The sequence below is a fragment of the Neltuma alba genome, unplaced genomic scaffold (assembly GCF_004799145.2).
Source record: "Neltuma alba isolate B1F8T4 unplaced genomic scaffold, ASM479914v2 tig00003233_pilon, whole genome shotgun sequence".
In the NCBI taxonomy this organism is placed as follows: Eukaryota; Viridiplantae; Streptophyta; class Magnoliopsida; order Fabales; family Fabaceae; genus Neltuma; species Neltuma alba.
The window spans coordinates 1-17,328 of NW_021633199.1; the positions used below are offsets into that span (position 1 = coordinate 1).

Here is a 17,328-nt window from a genome sequence, read left to right on the forward strand (position 1 = left end):
CAATTTCTTCACACCCTCTGCTATGCGCCTTTCTATTTCTAACTTCACTTCCTCTGAACTTAGCTTCTCCTCGACATTTTCCGTATTGCTTCTTCAAGTCTCAGTGCAGTTTTCCTCTTCCAATAATTTCAATTCTTCCTCATGCTGACGCCTGTTACAAAGTGCAGATGTTCAAGAAGATAAGCGGGCTGCTGATGAAGAATAAAGAGCTAGAAGCAAATCATAATTACATCAGCTTCCTAGTCCCAGGTGACAATGGAAAAACACAACAGGAGTAGAATGAATACTTAATTTTCATACTTGATTTCAAGTTTTCAACCAGGTCACTCCATTAACGTGGAAAAGATGAGCTTACGCTTATAAGGCATACCTCTAACAAGTTCCTGATCCATACATATGCAGTTTCCTATGGAACAGTAGATAAACTTCGCACCAATTGTTCATCATATATAACAAACATTGTACTACGCAGTAGCTTCCTTCAGAAAAGCCAGTAGAGAAGAATTTAAGCAGTTGCATTTTCAAAGTGAATCACGCATCTGGCACAAGCAAAAATGGGAATTGATTTAGACATAAGTTGCTGTAAACCTATTATCTTCAAACTATAATGCCAATAATTTACTCATTTAGTGTATTCTCACCACCAGCGGCAAAATTTTGCCTCGGTGATAAACATAACTCCTTACACCAAACTGGACTTTTTAATCAAGTTAACCTGCTGGCATAGCCTTTTTAGTTGATCAACCATAAACATGACATTAATAATTAAACTCAGTTAACGCTTTACAAATTCGATGCACCAGGCTCAAGTACGGCCTCTATGGAAGATTCTCGCCTATGATGAACATATATGCCTTTCATTAACCAAAGTTATGCTGAGAAAAATTACAATCTCATAGGCATGATAAGTATCCAAGTGTTTTGTGAAGGGAGATCACAAAAAATGGCGCATGAATCAGGAAGTTTACCTTTTCTTTTCTTCTTCCTCTTTTTCAGTTTGTCAGAGGCAGCTTTATGCTCATTTGAAACAGGGCTAGAACTGCGAGATTTAGGTAGTGGAGCCAGTGAAGAGCTCCTACTTCTATGTCTCCTACGATGTCTATGAGCTGGAGACCGTGTTCTCCGACGCTTATGACTCGGAGAGCGACTTCTTCGCCTGCAATCAAACAGCAGATCCAGACTCCACTTGAAAATTACCAAAACTAAGAATTTTCAAAATTAATACGAAAGCCAACACAGGGACGGGCACTTCGAACCCGAACCCGTCTCTGTGGAATAATGACAGTCAGTTTCTTATATGATGTTAAGAGATAAAACATCATCTGAGTTGAAGGGGAACAAGGAATCCAATCATTGTAGCTAAACAAAGGTCGAGGCTTTACAGAAAACTTGGACTAGGAGCAGCAAGATATAAAAAGAAAACCTGGTCCGGGTAGAATTGGAATAGGGCGAGCGGCTCCGATCTCTGCGGCTTCTACGGCTGTGACGGTGACCCACAGGGGACGGAGAATATCTCCTCCTGTACGACGGAGAGCGCGACAGGCTTCGAGGCATCGATTTCGACAACAACGATTACAAGCTACACAGAACTAAAAACCCTAGAAATCACTGGAGTACCACCACTACCTTTTGCGCGCAATGGCTCCAAGTCCACACAGTCTCAACGAGAAAATTTTTTTTGACTTCCAACTTCCAAGCTCCAAGTGCCAACCGACGTCAAAAAAGGATAGTTCCAACTTCCAAGTGCCAACACTGTAAATTAGTTAAATCTAAACATTTGACCAAAGAAAATTAAACAAATCAAAAGGTAGAATAATTTAAGCTAAAAATTTAAAAATATTTTTTAAAAACATTAAAAACATAAAAATAACATTAATGTTCATACAAATTACGAAATTAATATAAAAAATGTAAAAAATTAGACTAAAGTATATTATTTGAAATAATGTAGTCTATTTTAAGTATTGATCACATTTTGTGCACTTAACCAAATAGTTGACTGTTCTAGTCTCAGACAGTCAGATTCTCAGTTATCCTGAAAGCATTTAGGTTACTATTTCCATAGAATTAGACATATGGTAATATCTTATAAATGAGTTATAGCATTTATGACAAATAAATAATGAGATTTGTTATTTTTTATATTTTATATTTATAATCGGAATAAATTGATAATATACTTGTAACTTGGATTTATTTCGAAATTGTGAACACCTAAAACTCAAAAGCATGTCAAAAATATAAAAAAGACGGCTTCAATTGCTAGAAGATAAAATATTTCAAAAAAACATAGTCAAGTTAATGGATTTACGAAAAATTTAGAGCGGTCTTTATGCATTTAAATTGAAATAAAGTAAAGTTGTTGACTATGCAATTAATATATTTTTTTTATATTTTACATTGACGATTTAAAATATGAAGACGAAAGTTATAGCATTTTGAGGTATATTATATTCCATATTAATGTTTTAGAATGTCGTTCAAAAATGGTTTCAGGGATTATTTTAATTAAGATACATAGCAACCAAATTAATATAAAAAGACCTTATCTATTCTCACTTCAGGAGTTCAGGGGAAGATTGGCAATATCTTACATGCAACAGATGCAAGTTTACACGAGGCAGGTACAGAGATACGTGTGTCGCACTAGGGCGTAGGCCTTGCCTCTAATACTCTACCTCTACAACGACTCACCTGTGCCAAAAACAAAAGCTTGATACAGAAAAGAGTTTCCTTTTTCGGTTTTTGGTTCATTGGATATCGAACACTATCCACCACACTGTATTTAAGGTACATGTGCTTGACTTAGAAGAAGCATTTGCATTTCTCAAAACAGAGTCCTGCAAAACCATGTATGTGTCTTTTATCTTGCCCAGGAAAGCTGAATAGCCTCTTGATGGTGCGTAGATTCATCAGCCCAAGCAAATTGGTGAGCCAAGAGTGACATTTCTCTATTGTTCATCTCTTCCATTAGCTCCCACTCTGCCCATCTCTCTGCCAAACCTTCCCCATTCAGCAAATTCACTACCTCTGACATGCTTGGTCGATCCTCAGGCGAGCCTTGCGTGCAAAGCAAGGCAACCTGAATAATCCTCTCCACTTCCTTCACATCATAGCTCTCCAAATTCTTGTCCACTATGTCCTTTATCCTCTTCTCCCTCAGCAGCTTCTTAATCTGCAGAGTTGAACATAGAAAACGAGTCATCAACAGTAACAGTTTTTACATGTCAAGATACAACAGTGGACTAGAATCTTACATGATCTAGCAGAAGAACTCCTCCTCTTCTTCCAGCCGGAGAAATCGATTGCTCGTTGACCTGTCACAATTTCAAGAAGTGTTATGCCATATCCAAAGACATCAGTTTTTTCTGATGATTTTCCTGTGGACAAGTATTCTGGGGCTATATGTCCCATTGTGCCCCTCACTTGCGTGGTAACGCTGGTCAGTCTTGTGTCAACCAGCTTAGCTAGGCCAAAATCTCCAAGAACTGCTTCAATTCATCATTTAACAGGATGTTTGCTGCCTTTAAATCACGATGTATGATCTTAGGATTACATTGCTCGTGCAAATACTCCAATCCATGTGCTGTACCAAATGCTATACGTTTCCTTGTTGGCCAGTCCAGACCTCTCTCTCCCGGTTTCAAATCTAATTGCATCATCCACAAAATAGTGTCAAGAATTTAACTCAAATATAGTCAGTCAACTCCAGAATTGAAGAAAAGTGTGGTTCTATTACCTCTCAAGCGATATGCAACGCTTAGATTTTGCATGAAAGGATATACAAGGATTCTTTCGGTTGAGGTTGTACAGAACCCAATCAAACGTAGGAGATTTCTGTGAACTGCAACGCTTATAAGTTGAACTTCTCTTTGGAATGCGGCCTCTCCACCAGGATTATGATAATCGGCCAGGCGTTTCACTGCAATCCTTGTGTTGTCCAAGAGTACTCCTTTGTATACTCTTCCAAAGCCTCCTTGGCCAATCACGTTGCTTTCACTGAAATTTTTGTGGCTAGCTGAAGTTCACGCAAAGAAAATCTCTCAATTGCCCAAATGAATCTTGCTCTCATCTTCACCTGATCAAATATTACTTTTCAAAGAGTTTTTCCAGAAGTATGCAATAAGTATGACTCTGAACACGTTAAAAATATCAATCATATTCCAATTAGGACGGTGAAGATAAATGACTAGAAGGACCCCAGCATTATAAGAAAATACCTGAAACATCAACAAAAACATCACTTTTGTGTCTTTGCGCGAATCGGTATACATATGTAAAGATGACCCCTAAACATAGAATTCCGAAGGCGCCACAACTTGCCAAACTTAAAGCCACTGCAACTTTTGATTTGTTGGTTGAAGCTACAGGAAAATGTAAACTTTAGGTTTAGAACTTTTTGAATATCAAAAACTACACAAGACAAAGGAAAAAATGAAAATAAAAACCTGGAATAGCTGAATTAGAAGCACAAGGTTGCTCCAAGCTAGAGCCACATTGAAGGTTCGTATTTGAAAAGCTGAAAAGTGATAAAGTAGCAAAAAGCAAATTGTATGTATTTTTTCAGAATACAGTTATCTTAAGTAATCCCAAAAAACTAGAGAGATTCAAGTTTTAATAAAATTTACTTGAAGATTGGAATTGAAAAGAGGTGCTTTGGGATGGTTCCAGTTAAATTATTAGAAGAAAGATCCCTGTCAATAATAAATCATAGCATACAGATGTAAGCAAACTCAAGGTAGGAGAAATCCCAAAAACTAAAGACAAAAAAAAAAAAAAAGTCATCAGAATGGAAATTCTTACAATTCTGATAACCTACTGAGATTTTCAACAGAATCCGGTATGAATCCAAACAAGTCATTCCCTTTCAATACCCTGAATAACCATCATCACTTACAATCATACATTGTTCAATCTCTCAAAAGGCTTTCATATGATCCATAATTCTTAGAAGGAGGACAAGAGTATCTGAAAAATGGAAAGTACAGCCTTACAGAGTCCTTAGAGAGGAAAGTTGACCCCACGTGGATGGTATGGAACCATTAAAATTATTGTCAGCAAGATTTAGATATTGCAGGCGTGTCAACTTGGCAATATAATCAGGCAAGAAACCTGAAAGACTATTGTTCTGCAATTCCCTGTAATAATTAATTTGGCTAATAAGAGATAATATCATGGAAGAAATCTATTGTATATTATTAGATTATATTTCAATTTATAAGTGAGGCAAATTAGTTGGGAGAAAAAACGATAAATATAAATACTTTAAAGTAATTTAGTAACTTTTTTATTTTCACAAATTAGTCAATTAGATCTTATATTAAGGACTGAAAGTAGTATTTCTTAACATACAAATCGTATTTGTAAAAATGGTATGCAAGAAATGAGTATTTAGAATTCAATTTTTAAGCTTATAACAGATGATGAAAATCACAAGAAGTTGAAAAGGAAGTTCCTCTCAACCCATAGGTCATGATTTAATTATTAGAAAATCTTCTATATGAAGTTCTTATGATTTTTCTTGGTAAATCAGACACTAGCCCAACAAATTACCCATGACAAACAAGGTTTCTCTGATTAGCTGGACCAGCGCAGTAGCACTGAGGCAGTATTGCTGAATCTTACAAATACCAACTTACAAGGTAATCAAGTATTTCAATTTGGTAATTGAAGGAGACAGTGTCCCTGAAAATCCTTTTGAACCCAAGCTCCTGCATGATGATCCATTGGCATGATTGAATCACAAAAACATTTAACAAAACTCCTACAAAGGTTACATACATAAAAGAAAAAGTAGTATGTTAGGAAAAGAAGAAAGGGGGGGTAAAGATTTGTCTTTCTGACATGGTTAATCTTACAGAGATATGACATGTCCATCTCTGCATGTGACATGAGACCAACTAAAGCATGGGCTCACAAGAAAACTATTCCAATCTGTCATCCGATGGTTAGAATCATTGAGGACCTTCAAAAAATCTAACAAAGCTTCACCTGTATAGTAAAGTCAATGACCCGAACAGACATTCGCATCAAATAATAGGTCCCAGTGATCCCATAAAGTTACAAAAGATAAGAAAATGTGCACAACACCTTCCACATCAGGACCAGTAGTTGCACAGCTGAGTCCTGAGATGGCCAAGAATAACAGCCACCTGGTCATCCGTTTTAGAGGAATATAAGCCTCTTTGATCTCCAAGGAATATTCAGCTGGGAAAATAAAAGAACCTCAGGGAATGATTTTTATCATGGAAAGTTGATAACCGACACATTAACAAGAATGAGTTATCCCCATCAAACAATGGATTGAATTGAAATATCTACTATTTCCCAGAAGGCAAAAAAGGCAACCTTTGTGAGAAGATAAGAGGCACACAAAGAGGGGAAGCAAGAAACTTACAAGCTGGAGACATGGGGGACTCACTGGTTACTGCAGCATGAACACTGATGGGAGAGTGGGAGACGAAGGAGGAGACATTTATTGTTGTCAGGAAGAAAAACAGTCAAAACCAACTAAAGTGAGTGACTGGGACCTAGTGGTCAATGGGCAACACAATTAAGGATTAAAAATTCTAGAAAAGGGAACGGCCAATTTCTGGGTTGCCCAATGCTAAAGAGCAGGATAGGAGGGATGCTTGGTGGTAGTGGCAGCGGTGGAAAGGGCAGAAGAATCCCACTGAGCTGAGAGGCTTTGATTTTTAATCATAAACAATATAATAATAGTATTCATGCCTACCTTTTATCTGTTCCTCAATTTGATGAAAATGCCCAAAAGTGCTGAGCTGTGGAAAGAAGCTTCCACTATGATCCACTTTGGATTATAGCTCCTTTACCCGTTTCGCGACAACGCCCCTACGAATTTTCCTAAAGGCGCACGCTTTTAAAAGGCATTACTAATTTGACTGCCACCATCAAAATTATATATTTCAAATATTCTTCTAATTTTAAATATAAAATCTATTTTTATTATAAATTATATTATAAAATGAGTTTTATATTTAAATTTAAAAGAATATTAAACTTTAATTATATAGGTATTATTTTTCTGATATTTTTTAAAACAATTTATATCTTGAATCAAAATAAAAAATAAAATTACTGAAATAGTTTTAAACTTTTAATATTAATGGAATGAAATTAGGGGTATGCAATTCGGTCTAGGCAGCCCGTTCTGACCCCATCAAGATTGGTCCGAGTGGGGTCAAGAATGGAACTAGGAGGGGACGGAGGATTATCCCGGAACGTTCCGTTCTATTAGTACTGCCTCCGGTCCTAATTATAAGACCCAGTTGACTTATTTGAGAAGATTAAGGAAGTAAGTTAAGTTAGTTATTTGTAATAAATAAGTATTGTCATTCCTAAAATATCCTTGCTAATTAAGTGTATTGGCTAGAACTATCATTATTAGAAGGACTATCTTGGAAAAAAAAAATATAAATATGAGAGACAAAATGGATTGGGGTCTTATAATTAGGACCAAACAAAAAGTCAAACGGGGTCTTATATTAAGGACCGGAGGTAGTATTAAGATTTCATTAGACAAAAAACTTTAGAGATGAAAACAGACTAGTTTATGTCTTAAATATAAGTGCTAGTTGATTAATTTGAGTAGATTAAGAAAATAAATTAAATTAGTTATTTGCAATAAATATATGTGGTCTTTCATAAAATATCCTTACTAATCAAGTTTATTAGTTAGAAGTACTATTATTAGAAGAATTATCTTAAAATAAATAAATAAATATGAGAGATAAAATAGATTGAAGTTTTATATTTAGGATTAAAATAAAAGTCAAATAAGGTTTTATATGCATAAAGTAGTACTACTTCTGGTTTTTAATATAAGATTTTGTTTGGCTTTTATTTGATCTTAAATACTACCTCCGGTCCTTAATATAAGACCCCGTTTGACTTTTAGTTTGGTCCTAATTATAAGATCTCAATCCATTTTGTCTATCATATTTATACATTTTTTCCCAAGATAGTCCTTCTAATAATTATAGTTCTAACCAACACACTTAATTAGTAAGGATATTTTAGGAATGGTAACACTTATTTGTTACAAATAACTAACTTAACTTACTTCCTTAATCTCCTCAAATTAGTCAACTGGGTCTTATAATTAGGACCGGAGGTAGTATAAGATTCTAATATATTTTTTCTCATATTTATATATACTAACAATAGTAATTCTAACTAACACACTTAATTAATAAAAATATTTTTAAAAAAATAATATCTATTTTTACAAATAATTACTTTAACTTATTTTTTTACTCTTTTAAATTAGTTAACTAAGTTTTATAACTAGGATGCGAGGTAGCATCGTCTAAAATTATAAGAACTAAAACGAAGATCAGAGCAAATTGTTGAAGTTTAAAGTGTAAATTACTAATTCTTCACTCTTCAGATGCTCCTACGCTCTCGCTCCCTTCTCCCACTCGAAAAATCTTCGTTCAGATAAAGCCGACCTGCTCGTTCATCTTTCCTTCTTTCTTTTTTTTTTTATTCACGCGTTTCTTTCCTTGGTTCATCATTCAGTCGACGCTCAAAAGGGTTTCTTTTCTCCTTCTGCAACAACCCTAAACAAACTCTTTCATCTTCCTTCTCGATCAAACGCGGCGTCTCAACGGGGACGATTTTGGCAGTTGGCTTCCCTTTATCCTCGGTTCCTCACTTTTCGGTCTTCCTCATCAGTTTCTTGCCGCCCTTCCCGCCGTCCCAGCGCCCAATTTGCTCTCTCTCTTTTTTGAAGGACTCTAAATCTTGCACTCCCAGGTATTTGATTTTCGATCCTTAGAAATCCTGTTTGTTTCAGTGTGTTTTTGTGTGTTGACTAGTGCATTGATTGGAATAATTGGCAGGTGGCTGTTCTTGGAGTGATGATCAGTAAAGGCAAGTAAGTTGCAGAATCGAACGTGATTAGTCTGATTGAGCAGGTTATCAATCAATTGCTTAAATAGTGAATTGGATGCTATAATGGCTGATGGAGATGTCAAATTGCAGCGGAAAATGCAGGTAAATTTTTGATTTTTTTAATTCCTAAATGCACCCAGGTTTTACATGGCCAAGCCAAGTGAGTTCTAATCAATATTTTCCTCAGCTGTACTGCAGTAGTCACTTCAGCTAGAAAATTAGCAGAGTACTTGCTCCACGTTTTACTTGCACTTTGAACTGATTAAAAATATTAATTAAATTAGTTATTAATAATAAATAAATATTATTTTTTAAAAATATTTTTACTAATTATGTGTATCAATTAAAACTATTATTTAATAAAATTAAATTTTTAACATGTATAACTATTATAAAAAAATAATTTTAAAAAATAGATAAATATAAAAAATAAATTAAATAAAAGTTTTTAAAATCAATTTAAAAATTAAACTAATTTTTATATTAGTTTCAGAAAGTTGACTTATATCAAGGATAGGCGGGATGTCTCAATTTGGTTTTGAACTTTTTTCTAAGAACATTGGCGAGACATCCCGTTTGGGACCAGAACGGCATCCGGATCCGTGAATGGGGCATATAGATTAAGGACTAAGAAGCATAATGACTTTAAGAAATTCAATGCCTTTTTATTAAAATATTCTTACTCTTTTAGTCCTATTTAAAAATTAGAGAGAAGATATTTTTTATCTTATTTATAAAGTATTAAAAGAAATTTTTTGTATAAATGTATAATTTTATTTTGTTTGACTCATACATGACATATAATATATATTAAATGGAAATAAAATTAGAGAGTTGAATTTTAAATGAAAGTTAATAAAAGTTGAGATTTTTTTTAATCTGTGTGTATAATATGTTGAAAGTGATTTATAAATAGGATCAGAGGAGTATTATTTGGAAGTGTTTAGATAGAAATAAAGTCATGATTTTAAAAGTATTTTTATGATATATGGAGTAGATATGTAGAAGAATTTATTTTGATTAAAAAAAATATTTTTAAAAAATAATTTTGAAGTTATCCAGAAACCTTTTTAGTCCTTATTTACTCTGACCGCTTAACGAGTGTTTTTTGTCTTTTCATCAAATTAAGGATAAACTCTCTTTACTGCACTTAAACAGAAAGTGGTCCTCGTCTTCGCCATCCCCGTCCTCCTTGGCTTGAGTTGAGTGAGTCCCTTCCCAACACGAGAGCACCGTACCCCGGGAACGCCGGAGCTGCGAAGGTTGGGGTTTCTTTCTTTTAAGTTTTAATGTTTGATTGTGTAAATAATAATTAATTATGAAACTAAAACAAAATTAGGGCACAGAGAGTGCGTGGGGTCATAATTTGATAAAGCAGCGCGGGGAATGGCGGCCAATCCAGACAAACAGGTACCGGGATTGGACGACAGGATCAAGTACGAGTCTTGGGATTGTCACCATGATATTTCTATTCACCTGCGCACCAAGAGCAGGAACCTCCAATCAAGAAACGACAAACTCAGCTTCTTTACTTCTCTATCCGAAGCTTTGCATGTTCAGAATCCACTGGCCGACCCAGATGTCGTGCATTATTTAGATGACCTCTACGACAGTGTCAAATCCCAGTTGCTCCATCTCCTGGAAGTAAATAGAGCTGTATCACCCGATGTGTCTGATGATAATGATGATCATGTGCCGTATAAGTTTTTCTTGGATCATCTCAGGCTGGACGGAAAATCTTATGCGCTTGTCATCCCGGAAGACGGTGTCTATATTAAATACGAAGCGGAGGAACCAGAGGATTCTACATTACCAACTACAACACGCTCTGAGTCGAACCTTGATGATCGGACCCGTCTTATTTCTATCGATACTAATTTGAACTCTGAGGCAGAGCAGCTTCGTAAATCACCAGGTAGGAAACAAAAGCAACCTCTTCAAACGATTGTGGATCCAAAGGCGACGACGCGCAGGGGTAGGAAACCAAAACAACCTCTCGCCCTTAGCACCGATGTTCGATCGAACGTGGATTTGGAAGTGAAAGAAGAAGAAGATGAAGACGACCATCTGCCTGACTTAAAAAGGCCCCTCATAAAGCAACCAGAACCTGTTGTACGTATCGCAAATTTAATGAATCCATCATTTTTGTTTCATTTCAATTTTTTGTTCTTTGTTTTGCGTTATGTATACTGTTTGTGGGATTTGAATAAATTCCTTTATTTGCTGCTTCCTAGGTGAATGTGGATCGGTGGTGGGAGAAACAAAAAGCCCGTGCACGGAAACACACAGCATTTAGAGATAAGCTCATGGGTGATCTCAGGAGGCCTTACTCCGAGGACGAGTACCGGATGCTTCTTAAACAACTTAGTGAAAAGAAACCAGTGAAAAGCCAAAGAGTTTTGCGTTCGTGCACAAAAAGCTATGACGACGACACTCGTCCTCCAAAGTCTATTCTTGATTACCATGCGGGTAAGTATGATTCATCGCACTGCTTTAGTACATTCTTCCACTTGCAATATAGCTTTGCATGTATGACACTACTATGGTCTAGCTGTACATAATAAAATCTACTGATATGACTACATTGGTTGAACTATGAGATTGGACTGGCTCTAGTCTAGATTCCTTAATTTTAGTTTTGTTGTTGTCTCTTGGCATCCCTTGTTCAAGATCACTTACTCGTTCAGTTTCGAGCTGAATCTGCAGATCTTGCAAAGAGAATAGATTCAGTTCGTGATGATCATCCCGAGTTCTGAATCTCCTGCGTGGATATTTCTTTGGATGACAGTATGTTTAGATTTTCAGCATCCCATACATTCGTTTTAATTAAATGTCCTGTGCTGGTATATCACTTTTTGATTCATAATATGCATATATGGTGACAGAATTTATCTCAAGAAGGGTCGTTTCTACCGTGGGAAGATGCATCGTGTCTGGAGGCGCTGCCACAATAGGAGGCGCTGCATTTGATTTTGAGGGGATTTACCATGCTCTCTTCGCTTTTAACTTTGGTTCCTGCTGGGACTGCCAACATGTTAGTGTATATATTTAGTCCCCACACACACACATATAGATGCTATAATTTGATTTGTATTCCATTGGTTTGAGCGTTCCAAATATACTTGAATCTTTTTCGACTTAAGAGTGTTAGGATATATACATACACGCTTTTTAGTTCTTATTATTATAAGGACTCAAATGCGTCTCATAATATATTGTTTGGTCTGAATCATTAATTTTTTAACCTAATATTCCTAAATAAACATAAAATTTTCTAACTAATTAATCAAATTCTTGTAACTAATAATTTTTATTGAGAATAATTTTGATATTTTGTGAGAAAAAAATTAAGTTTAACTAATTTTATTAATTTTTACAAAGTTGATATGAAGTATTTATTTGCTTTCCTTGGTTCATGATATAGGAAGTCTTAGGAAGGAAATTATGGTCCAAAGCATAAAAAGTTGTCTGGCAATTAATAAGATTTTTTTAAATTTTTAAATTACAAGAGAAAGTTTTAAATATAGGGGAGAGATAATAAAAATGCATTTAGAAAATATTTTATTACTTTCCAATCATATTATTTAAAGGTAAAATAGAAAAAATTTATTATTTTACGACACATTTAATAACTTAACTATTATTTTTTAATTTATGAAAAAATTTAACCAATATTTTATATTACCTCCAGTTTTAATATAGGATCTCATTTGATTTTATTTTTATAAATATAAGATTCCAATTCACTTTGTCTTTAATATTTATGTATTTTTTTTTTAAGGTTGTCTTTTAACAATGGTAGTTTTAATCAATATACTTGATTAGCAAGTATTTTAGGAAAGACAATATCTATTTATAGCAAATAACTAACTTAATATCTTTTCTTAATCTCTTCAAATTAGTCAACTAGGTTTTATAATTAGAATTAGAAGTATTATGGAGAGGGGTATTACAAGTTAGCCGGCCAACTTCCTATGAGAGAAGCATACAATTTATTTTTTCCCAAGTAAAAGGAAGCCGAGTAACTCGTGTCTGAGAAGGCTTGGAAGAAATGGGGAGCAAGAGACAAAAGGTTAAGAACAACAAAATTAACATCCTATAGTACGACCCACCAATAAACAATAAAGATTAAAGAATGCATCCAACTAAAGCAGTCGGGTCTCTCCATCGCCCCACAAGGCAAAAGCCTCCTGAGCTTCACCATGAATTGCGTCGTCACCGCACATATAATGGAAGTGACCACGAGATTCCATCCCATGATGAACAGGCCTCCGGCGATACGTTTTACCATTAACTGACGGCCGAGAAGAGTGCACTTAGACGGGGCTCTGCGAACAACCCGGTAAGTATGCCGCCGAGCAGGCTAGCCGCGGCATAACACAGCCAGAGCATTGGAAAAAATAATATTCTTCTGGTTATTAATGCATGCAGTAAATTAAAGATATTAGTTAATCTAAAAAAAATTAACAAACATATGAAATAGATATTACAATATGAACTCTCTGATAGTATTACTATGGCTTGCCACCCTTGAGCCAGATCACCTAACAAGAAAAGTTAGCACGCATTAATATATTACCACGAGTCCTACTTATAAGATCTTATTTGTAGACTACAAATAAGATCTTATAAGTAGGACTCGTGGTAATATATTAGTACAAATAAGATTTTATAATTAGAACCAGAAGCATCATTGATCAAATAAGTCACACTGGAATAAGATCCATATCTCCCCAAGGCGGCAAGACCGGGGAAAGCATAAAAGAGGCAGTTCGGTTATATTGATTGAATGGTATTCGCAGTGTTCTCGTTAATTAAGTTCCAATATGATCATATAATTAGAAAACAGAAAAGAGATGACTCGATGATCAGGCTAGTGAATGTGCTAATCATAAATCATTGCTCATTGCAACCACTAATGATTATCCAAACAAAAAGTATACTAAAGAGGGAGATGAACAGTTCCAATTTATTCTCCCATGACGAACTCGAACAAAAAAACTGCAGATACAGAGTGCTTTTACTCGTTAGAATATTTTTTCCTCGCGCAAGCAGAATATACTTCATGCTCGATGCCTCAGCCCCAGGCCTCCAGCTAACTTCACGAGCCACTTCCTCACCGCCCACCTCTGTTCTCTTTGTCCGTCATTCTCGCTTCGGCACCTCCTTCTTCCCTCAGTGTCGTGCATCTCGGCGTCTCCTTCCCCTGATCTGATTGCTGAGTTCGAAGCTGAAGAGTGAAGCGTTCTACTCTGGCGTGAGAGTGCTCTCCTCTTCACTCGTATGGAATACCTTCCGCTATTGCGTCCTCCGTTCTGGTTCATTCGAATATGTCTGATGGGTTTGCTAATTTTCTCTGTTGAGCATCATTTGTCTTGAAAGATAGAGTGCTTTTCTTTTTGCTTCCAAGCCTTTCGATGGGATTGCCATTTACAAATAGATCATTGGGAGAACTAAGATGCAAGTGTGTCAAGATTCGCTAAATTTTGTTGATGAATAGTTTCAGGGAGAAATGGCGCCAAAAACCTCTTTTTTTGGGCTTGCCAGGTGGGGTTAGAAGCTGATTCGCTACACACCGTTTTGAACAAATTATTTGCATCCTCTTTTCTGCCAGCCATTAGATGAATCTGGCGATAGGTACAAACGCACCTTTGAAGCACTGCAACAAATCTCTTTCCCTAGAAGTACACGTCTACGCCAAAGGCTGCGGCAATTGAAACAACGAAGCAGAGAATTCGATCCTGGAAACAACGAGCGAGGAACCAAATTGCTGATTACAATTAGAATGGAAGCGCCGCTTAATACCCCAAAGAACAAGTACAGTGTAATCATTCCTACTTACAATGAGCGGCTGAACATTGCTCTCATCGTCTACCTTATTTTCAAGCACCTCCGGTAAATTTCCCATCTCTTGATTTAGTTTTGGTTCTATTTGCACATCACTCATGACCTCTGGAAATCTAAGATTGGTTTTTGACGTTTTGGGGCAATCGGAGTGTATTCCTTTATGATTCAAGATAGCGAGCATTATCTATTCTGATTATACTGTTCCTCGATGGTGATTAACGATCTTGCATGTTTGGAATGTTTCTTTTTGGGTGCTCAATCCTCAATTAGGGACGTCGATTTTGAAATTATAGTTGTGGACGATGGAAGCCCCGATGGCACTCAGGATATCGTAAAACAGTTGCAGAAAGTTTATGGAGAGGATCGGATTGTAAGAAATATACAACTTGAAGTTGGAGTTTTATATATAAACTTTTCTTCATCGATATTTATCTCAGTCCCTGCTAAATGCTAATCTTATATTAAGCGTTTTCTCTCTGTGATTCCAGCTATTAAGAGCCAGGCCTAGTAAGCTGGGTTTAGGTATTTACCTCACCCTTGTCCTCTTAAGTTATTATAAAATATGAAAAGCTGTTATTTTGATTCAATTCCATTCCAGGAACGGCTTATATTCATGGTTTGAAACATGCGTCTGGAAATTTTGTTGTCATCATGGATGCTGATCTATCACACCATGTAAGTGCCTTTGAGATTTGTATCGTTGTTTGCCGTTCCTAATGATTGAACTAAGGAAAATAAGAAGGACTGTGGTAGAAGAAAAAAGTTGAAAAAAGAAGTCGGCAGAATTAAGTCTGAACAAATCACTATTTGGGATTGAAATGTCGCTTTAATGTTTTATTAATTCACCTGTCATTTTAACATGCCTGTGTCTATGAATGCAATTGGTAATCTGACAAATTTATAATTTGTAGTCAGAGAGAATTACTCTATTCATTTGTTGTCTCCTACTCTGAGTTGAATTAGAATGTCCATTTTTGAAATTTCTTAAATGAATTTTGTTTTTGTTACATCTTTTCTTTTACTTATTTGTTTAATTCTTCTGCAGCCAAAATATCTGCCAAGCTTCATCAGGTAAGAAAACCTTCTAATAATTTCTTGCTTATTTCTTATCTGCCTATGCCATTTAATTCTCCATTTACATTTCGCAGAAAGCAGTTAGAAACTGGTGCTGATATAGTCACCGGAACTCGTTATGTCAAGGGTGGTGGTGTGCATGGATGGAATCTTATGCGCAAATTAACAAGCAGAGGGGCAAATGTTCTTGCACAAACCTTTTTATGGCCTGGTGTTTCTGATCTAACAGGATCTTTTAGGTATGAAACTTGATAAGTGCTATTAAGTAGTTGACTGATGAGTGTTAATTGCTCCACTTGTTTGAGAATGATTTATCTCTTCTCTTTATAGACTTTACAGGAAATCAGTGCTTGAAGATATTATTAGTTGCTGTGTTAGTAAGGGATATGTTTTTCAAATGGAGATGATTGTCCGTGCTTCTAGAAAGGGTTACAAGATTAAAGAGGTATAATTCATCCTTCTTATGAATACACCAAAACAAAGTAAGGGCTTCTTTGGTTGTTTTTTGACCCTTCTGATCGCTAAGCTGCATAAGCGGCTGTCAAATTAAGTGATGGTATTGTTAATTTGTTATTAAGTATTGGAGAATGTCATCTGTATGTGCCCTTAGTAACTAGTGCAATCTTTTTTTATTTGTGGCTTGCAATTTGACTTACTTTTGTCAACATAAGTGTACCTTGTAACTATATTCTGCGGTGCACATTGGCCAAGAATCATAATTTTATACTGCTAAAGGTGCTTGCTGGTGAATCACAAGAATGTTTCGTAAGTAATGCATACACACCCTAATCTAGTGGCTTTGGTACATAAAAGAGTCTCAAAGTAAATTTAGTGATGTTTTATGGTGATCCAAGCAGCAGACATGTATTATCTATTGTAGTTCCGTATTTTCAGTCCAAGCAAAGATGAAGTTACAGCCCTTTAATCTCGCCAAGGTCGGGGTTATTATTTGCTTGTGCTTGAATACGAACATGACTAACTGTTAGGGAGAAGTGGTCGAATCTGATTATATAATTAGTAAGAGATACTCCAAAATTTGTGCAAAAGATCTAGATGTACTTTTGTAATTTTCTCTACAATTCTCAGTACCGAAATTATCCTATTGTTCATTGTTTAATTTGGAGTTGAGACGCTAGCTTTGATTGTGTACAGGTTCCAATTACTTTCGTTGATAGAGTATTTGGGAGTTCGAAGCTTGGTGGATCAGAGATCGTTGAATATCTAAAAGGCCTTGCCTATTTATTAGTCACCACATGAAAAATATAGAAACGATAATTCCTGGTATACTCTGTTCTGTGCTCTGCAGAAGCTGGATGTAGATTTTCTAATTCTAATTTCTTTTTCGAACGATCTTTACTTTTCTTTTGAATCCCGCCATTCCCTGCGTTAACTGACCTACTGTTATGGGAACCTTCATGTTTTTCCCAGTGTTGAGTTGTGTTCAGCCCTCCCTCTCTCGCATAATATGCTTAAATGATAAACTCATAATAGATG

At 35.7% G+C, this 17,328-nt stretch overlaps 3 protein-coding genes, 1 long non-coding RNA gene and 1 pseudogene across 4 annotated transcripts; 2 read left to right on the forward strand and 3 right to left on the reverse strand.

Annotated features, from left to right (window-relative positions):
* Positions 1-110: 110 nt before the first annotated feature.
* On the reverse strand, positions 111-993 carry LOC114741008 (uncharacterized). The gene is made up of 3 exons (XR_003739741.1): positions 969-993; positions 371-539; positions 111-151 (listed from the first exon to the last, which is right to left on the reverse strand). It is a non-coding gene; the product is annotated as an uncharacterized LOC114741008 (long non-coding RNA).
* Positions 994-1,005: 12 nt separating this feature from the next.
* Positions 1,006-1,642, reverse strand: LOC114741010 (uncharacterized protein At1g10890-like; the record flags this gene model as incomplete). The annotated part of the gene is made up of 2 exons (XM_028929268.1): positions 1,424-1,642; positions 1,006-1,156 (listed from the first exon to the last, which is right to left on the reverse strand). Coding segments are annotated over exons 1-2 (282 nt in total), but the record flags the coding sequence as incomplete, so codon positions are not given.
* Positions 1,643-2,860: 1,218 nt separating this feature from the next.
* On the reverse strand, positions 2,861-6,481 carry LOC114741016 (probable LRR receptor-like serine/threonine-protein kinase At5g63710; annotated as a pseudogene).
* A 2,232-nt stretch (positions 6,482-8,713) lies between these two features.
* Positions 8,714-11,669, forward strand: LOC114741011 (uncharacterized). The gene is made up of 6 exons (XM_028929269.1): positions 8,714-8,775; positions 8,862-9,015; positions 10,072-10,175; positions 10,260-11,025; positions 11,148-11,382; positions 11,620-11,669. The coding sequence occupies exons 4-6, from the start codon at positions 10,300-10,302 to the stop codon at positions 11,667-11,669; spliced, it is 1,011 nt and encodes a 336-aa protein (XP_028785102.1). The 5' UTR covers positions 8,714-8,775; positions 8,862-9,015; positions 10,072-10,175; positions 10,260-10,299.
* Positions 11,670-14,610: 2,941 nt separating this feature from the next.
* On the forward strand, positions 14,611-17,261 carry LOC114741015 (dolichol-phosphate mannosyltransferase subunit 1). Its single transcript, XM_028929274.1, has 8 exons — positions 14,611-14,808; positions 15,031-15,130; positions 15,249-15,282; positions 15,359-15,435; positions 15,806-15,831; positions 15,909-16,073; positions 16,165-16,279; positions 16,987-17,261. The coding sequence occupies exons 1-8, from the start codon at positions 14,699-14,701 to the stop codon at positions 17,089-17,091; spliced, it is 732 nt and encodes a 243-aa protein (XP_028785107.1). The 5' UTR covers positions 14,611-14,698; the 3' UTR covers positions 17,092-17,261.
* Positions 17,262-17,328: the final 67 nt, after the last annotated feature.

What these genes read in the sequence shown, in the direction of transcription:
- LOC114741011 (XM_028929269.1), top strand. Translation starts at nt 10,300, where the DNA reads ATGGCGGCCAATCCAGACAAACAGGTACCGGGATTGGACGACAGGATC. An exon ending in TAAAGCAACCAGAACCTGTT is followed by an intron (nt 11,026 to 11,147) that starts GTACGTATCGCA and finishes GCTGCTTCCTAG; the next exon opens with GTGAATGTGGATCGGTGGTG. An exon ending in TATTCTTGATTACCATGCGG is followed by an intron (nt 11,383 to 11,619) that starts GTAAGTATGATT and finishes CTGAATCTGCAG; the next exon opens with ATCTTGCAAAGAGAATAGAT.
- LOC114741015 (XM_028929274.1), top strand. Translation starts at nt 14,699, where the DNA reads ATGGAAGCGCCGCTTAATACCCCAAAGAACAAGTACAGTGTAATCATT. An exon ending in GCCTAGTAAGCTGGGTTTAG is followed by an intron (nt 15,283 to 15,358) that starts GTATTTACCTCA and finishes ATTCCATTCCAG; the next exon opens with GAACGGCTTATATTCATGGT. An exon ending in ATGCTGATCTATCACACCAT is followed by an intron (nt 15,436 to 15,805) that starts GTAAGTGCCTTT and finishes ATTCTTCTGCAG; the next exon opens with CCAAAATATCTGCCAAGCTT.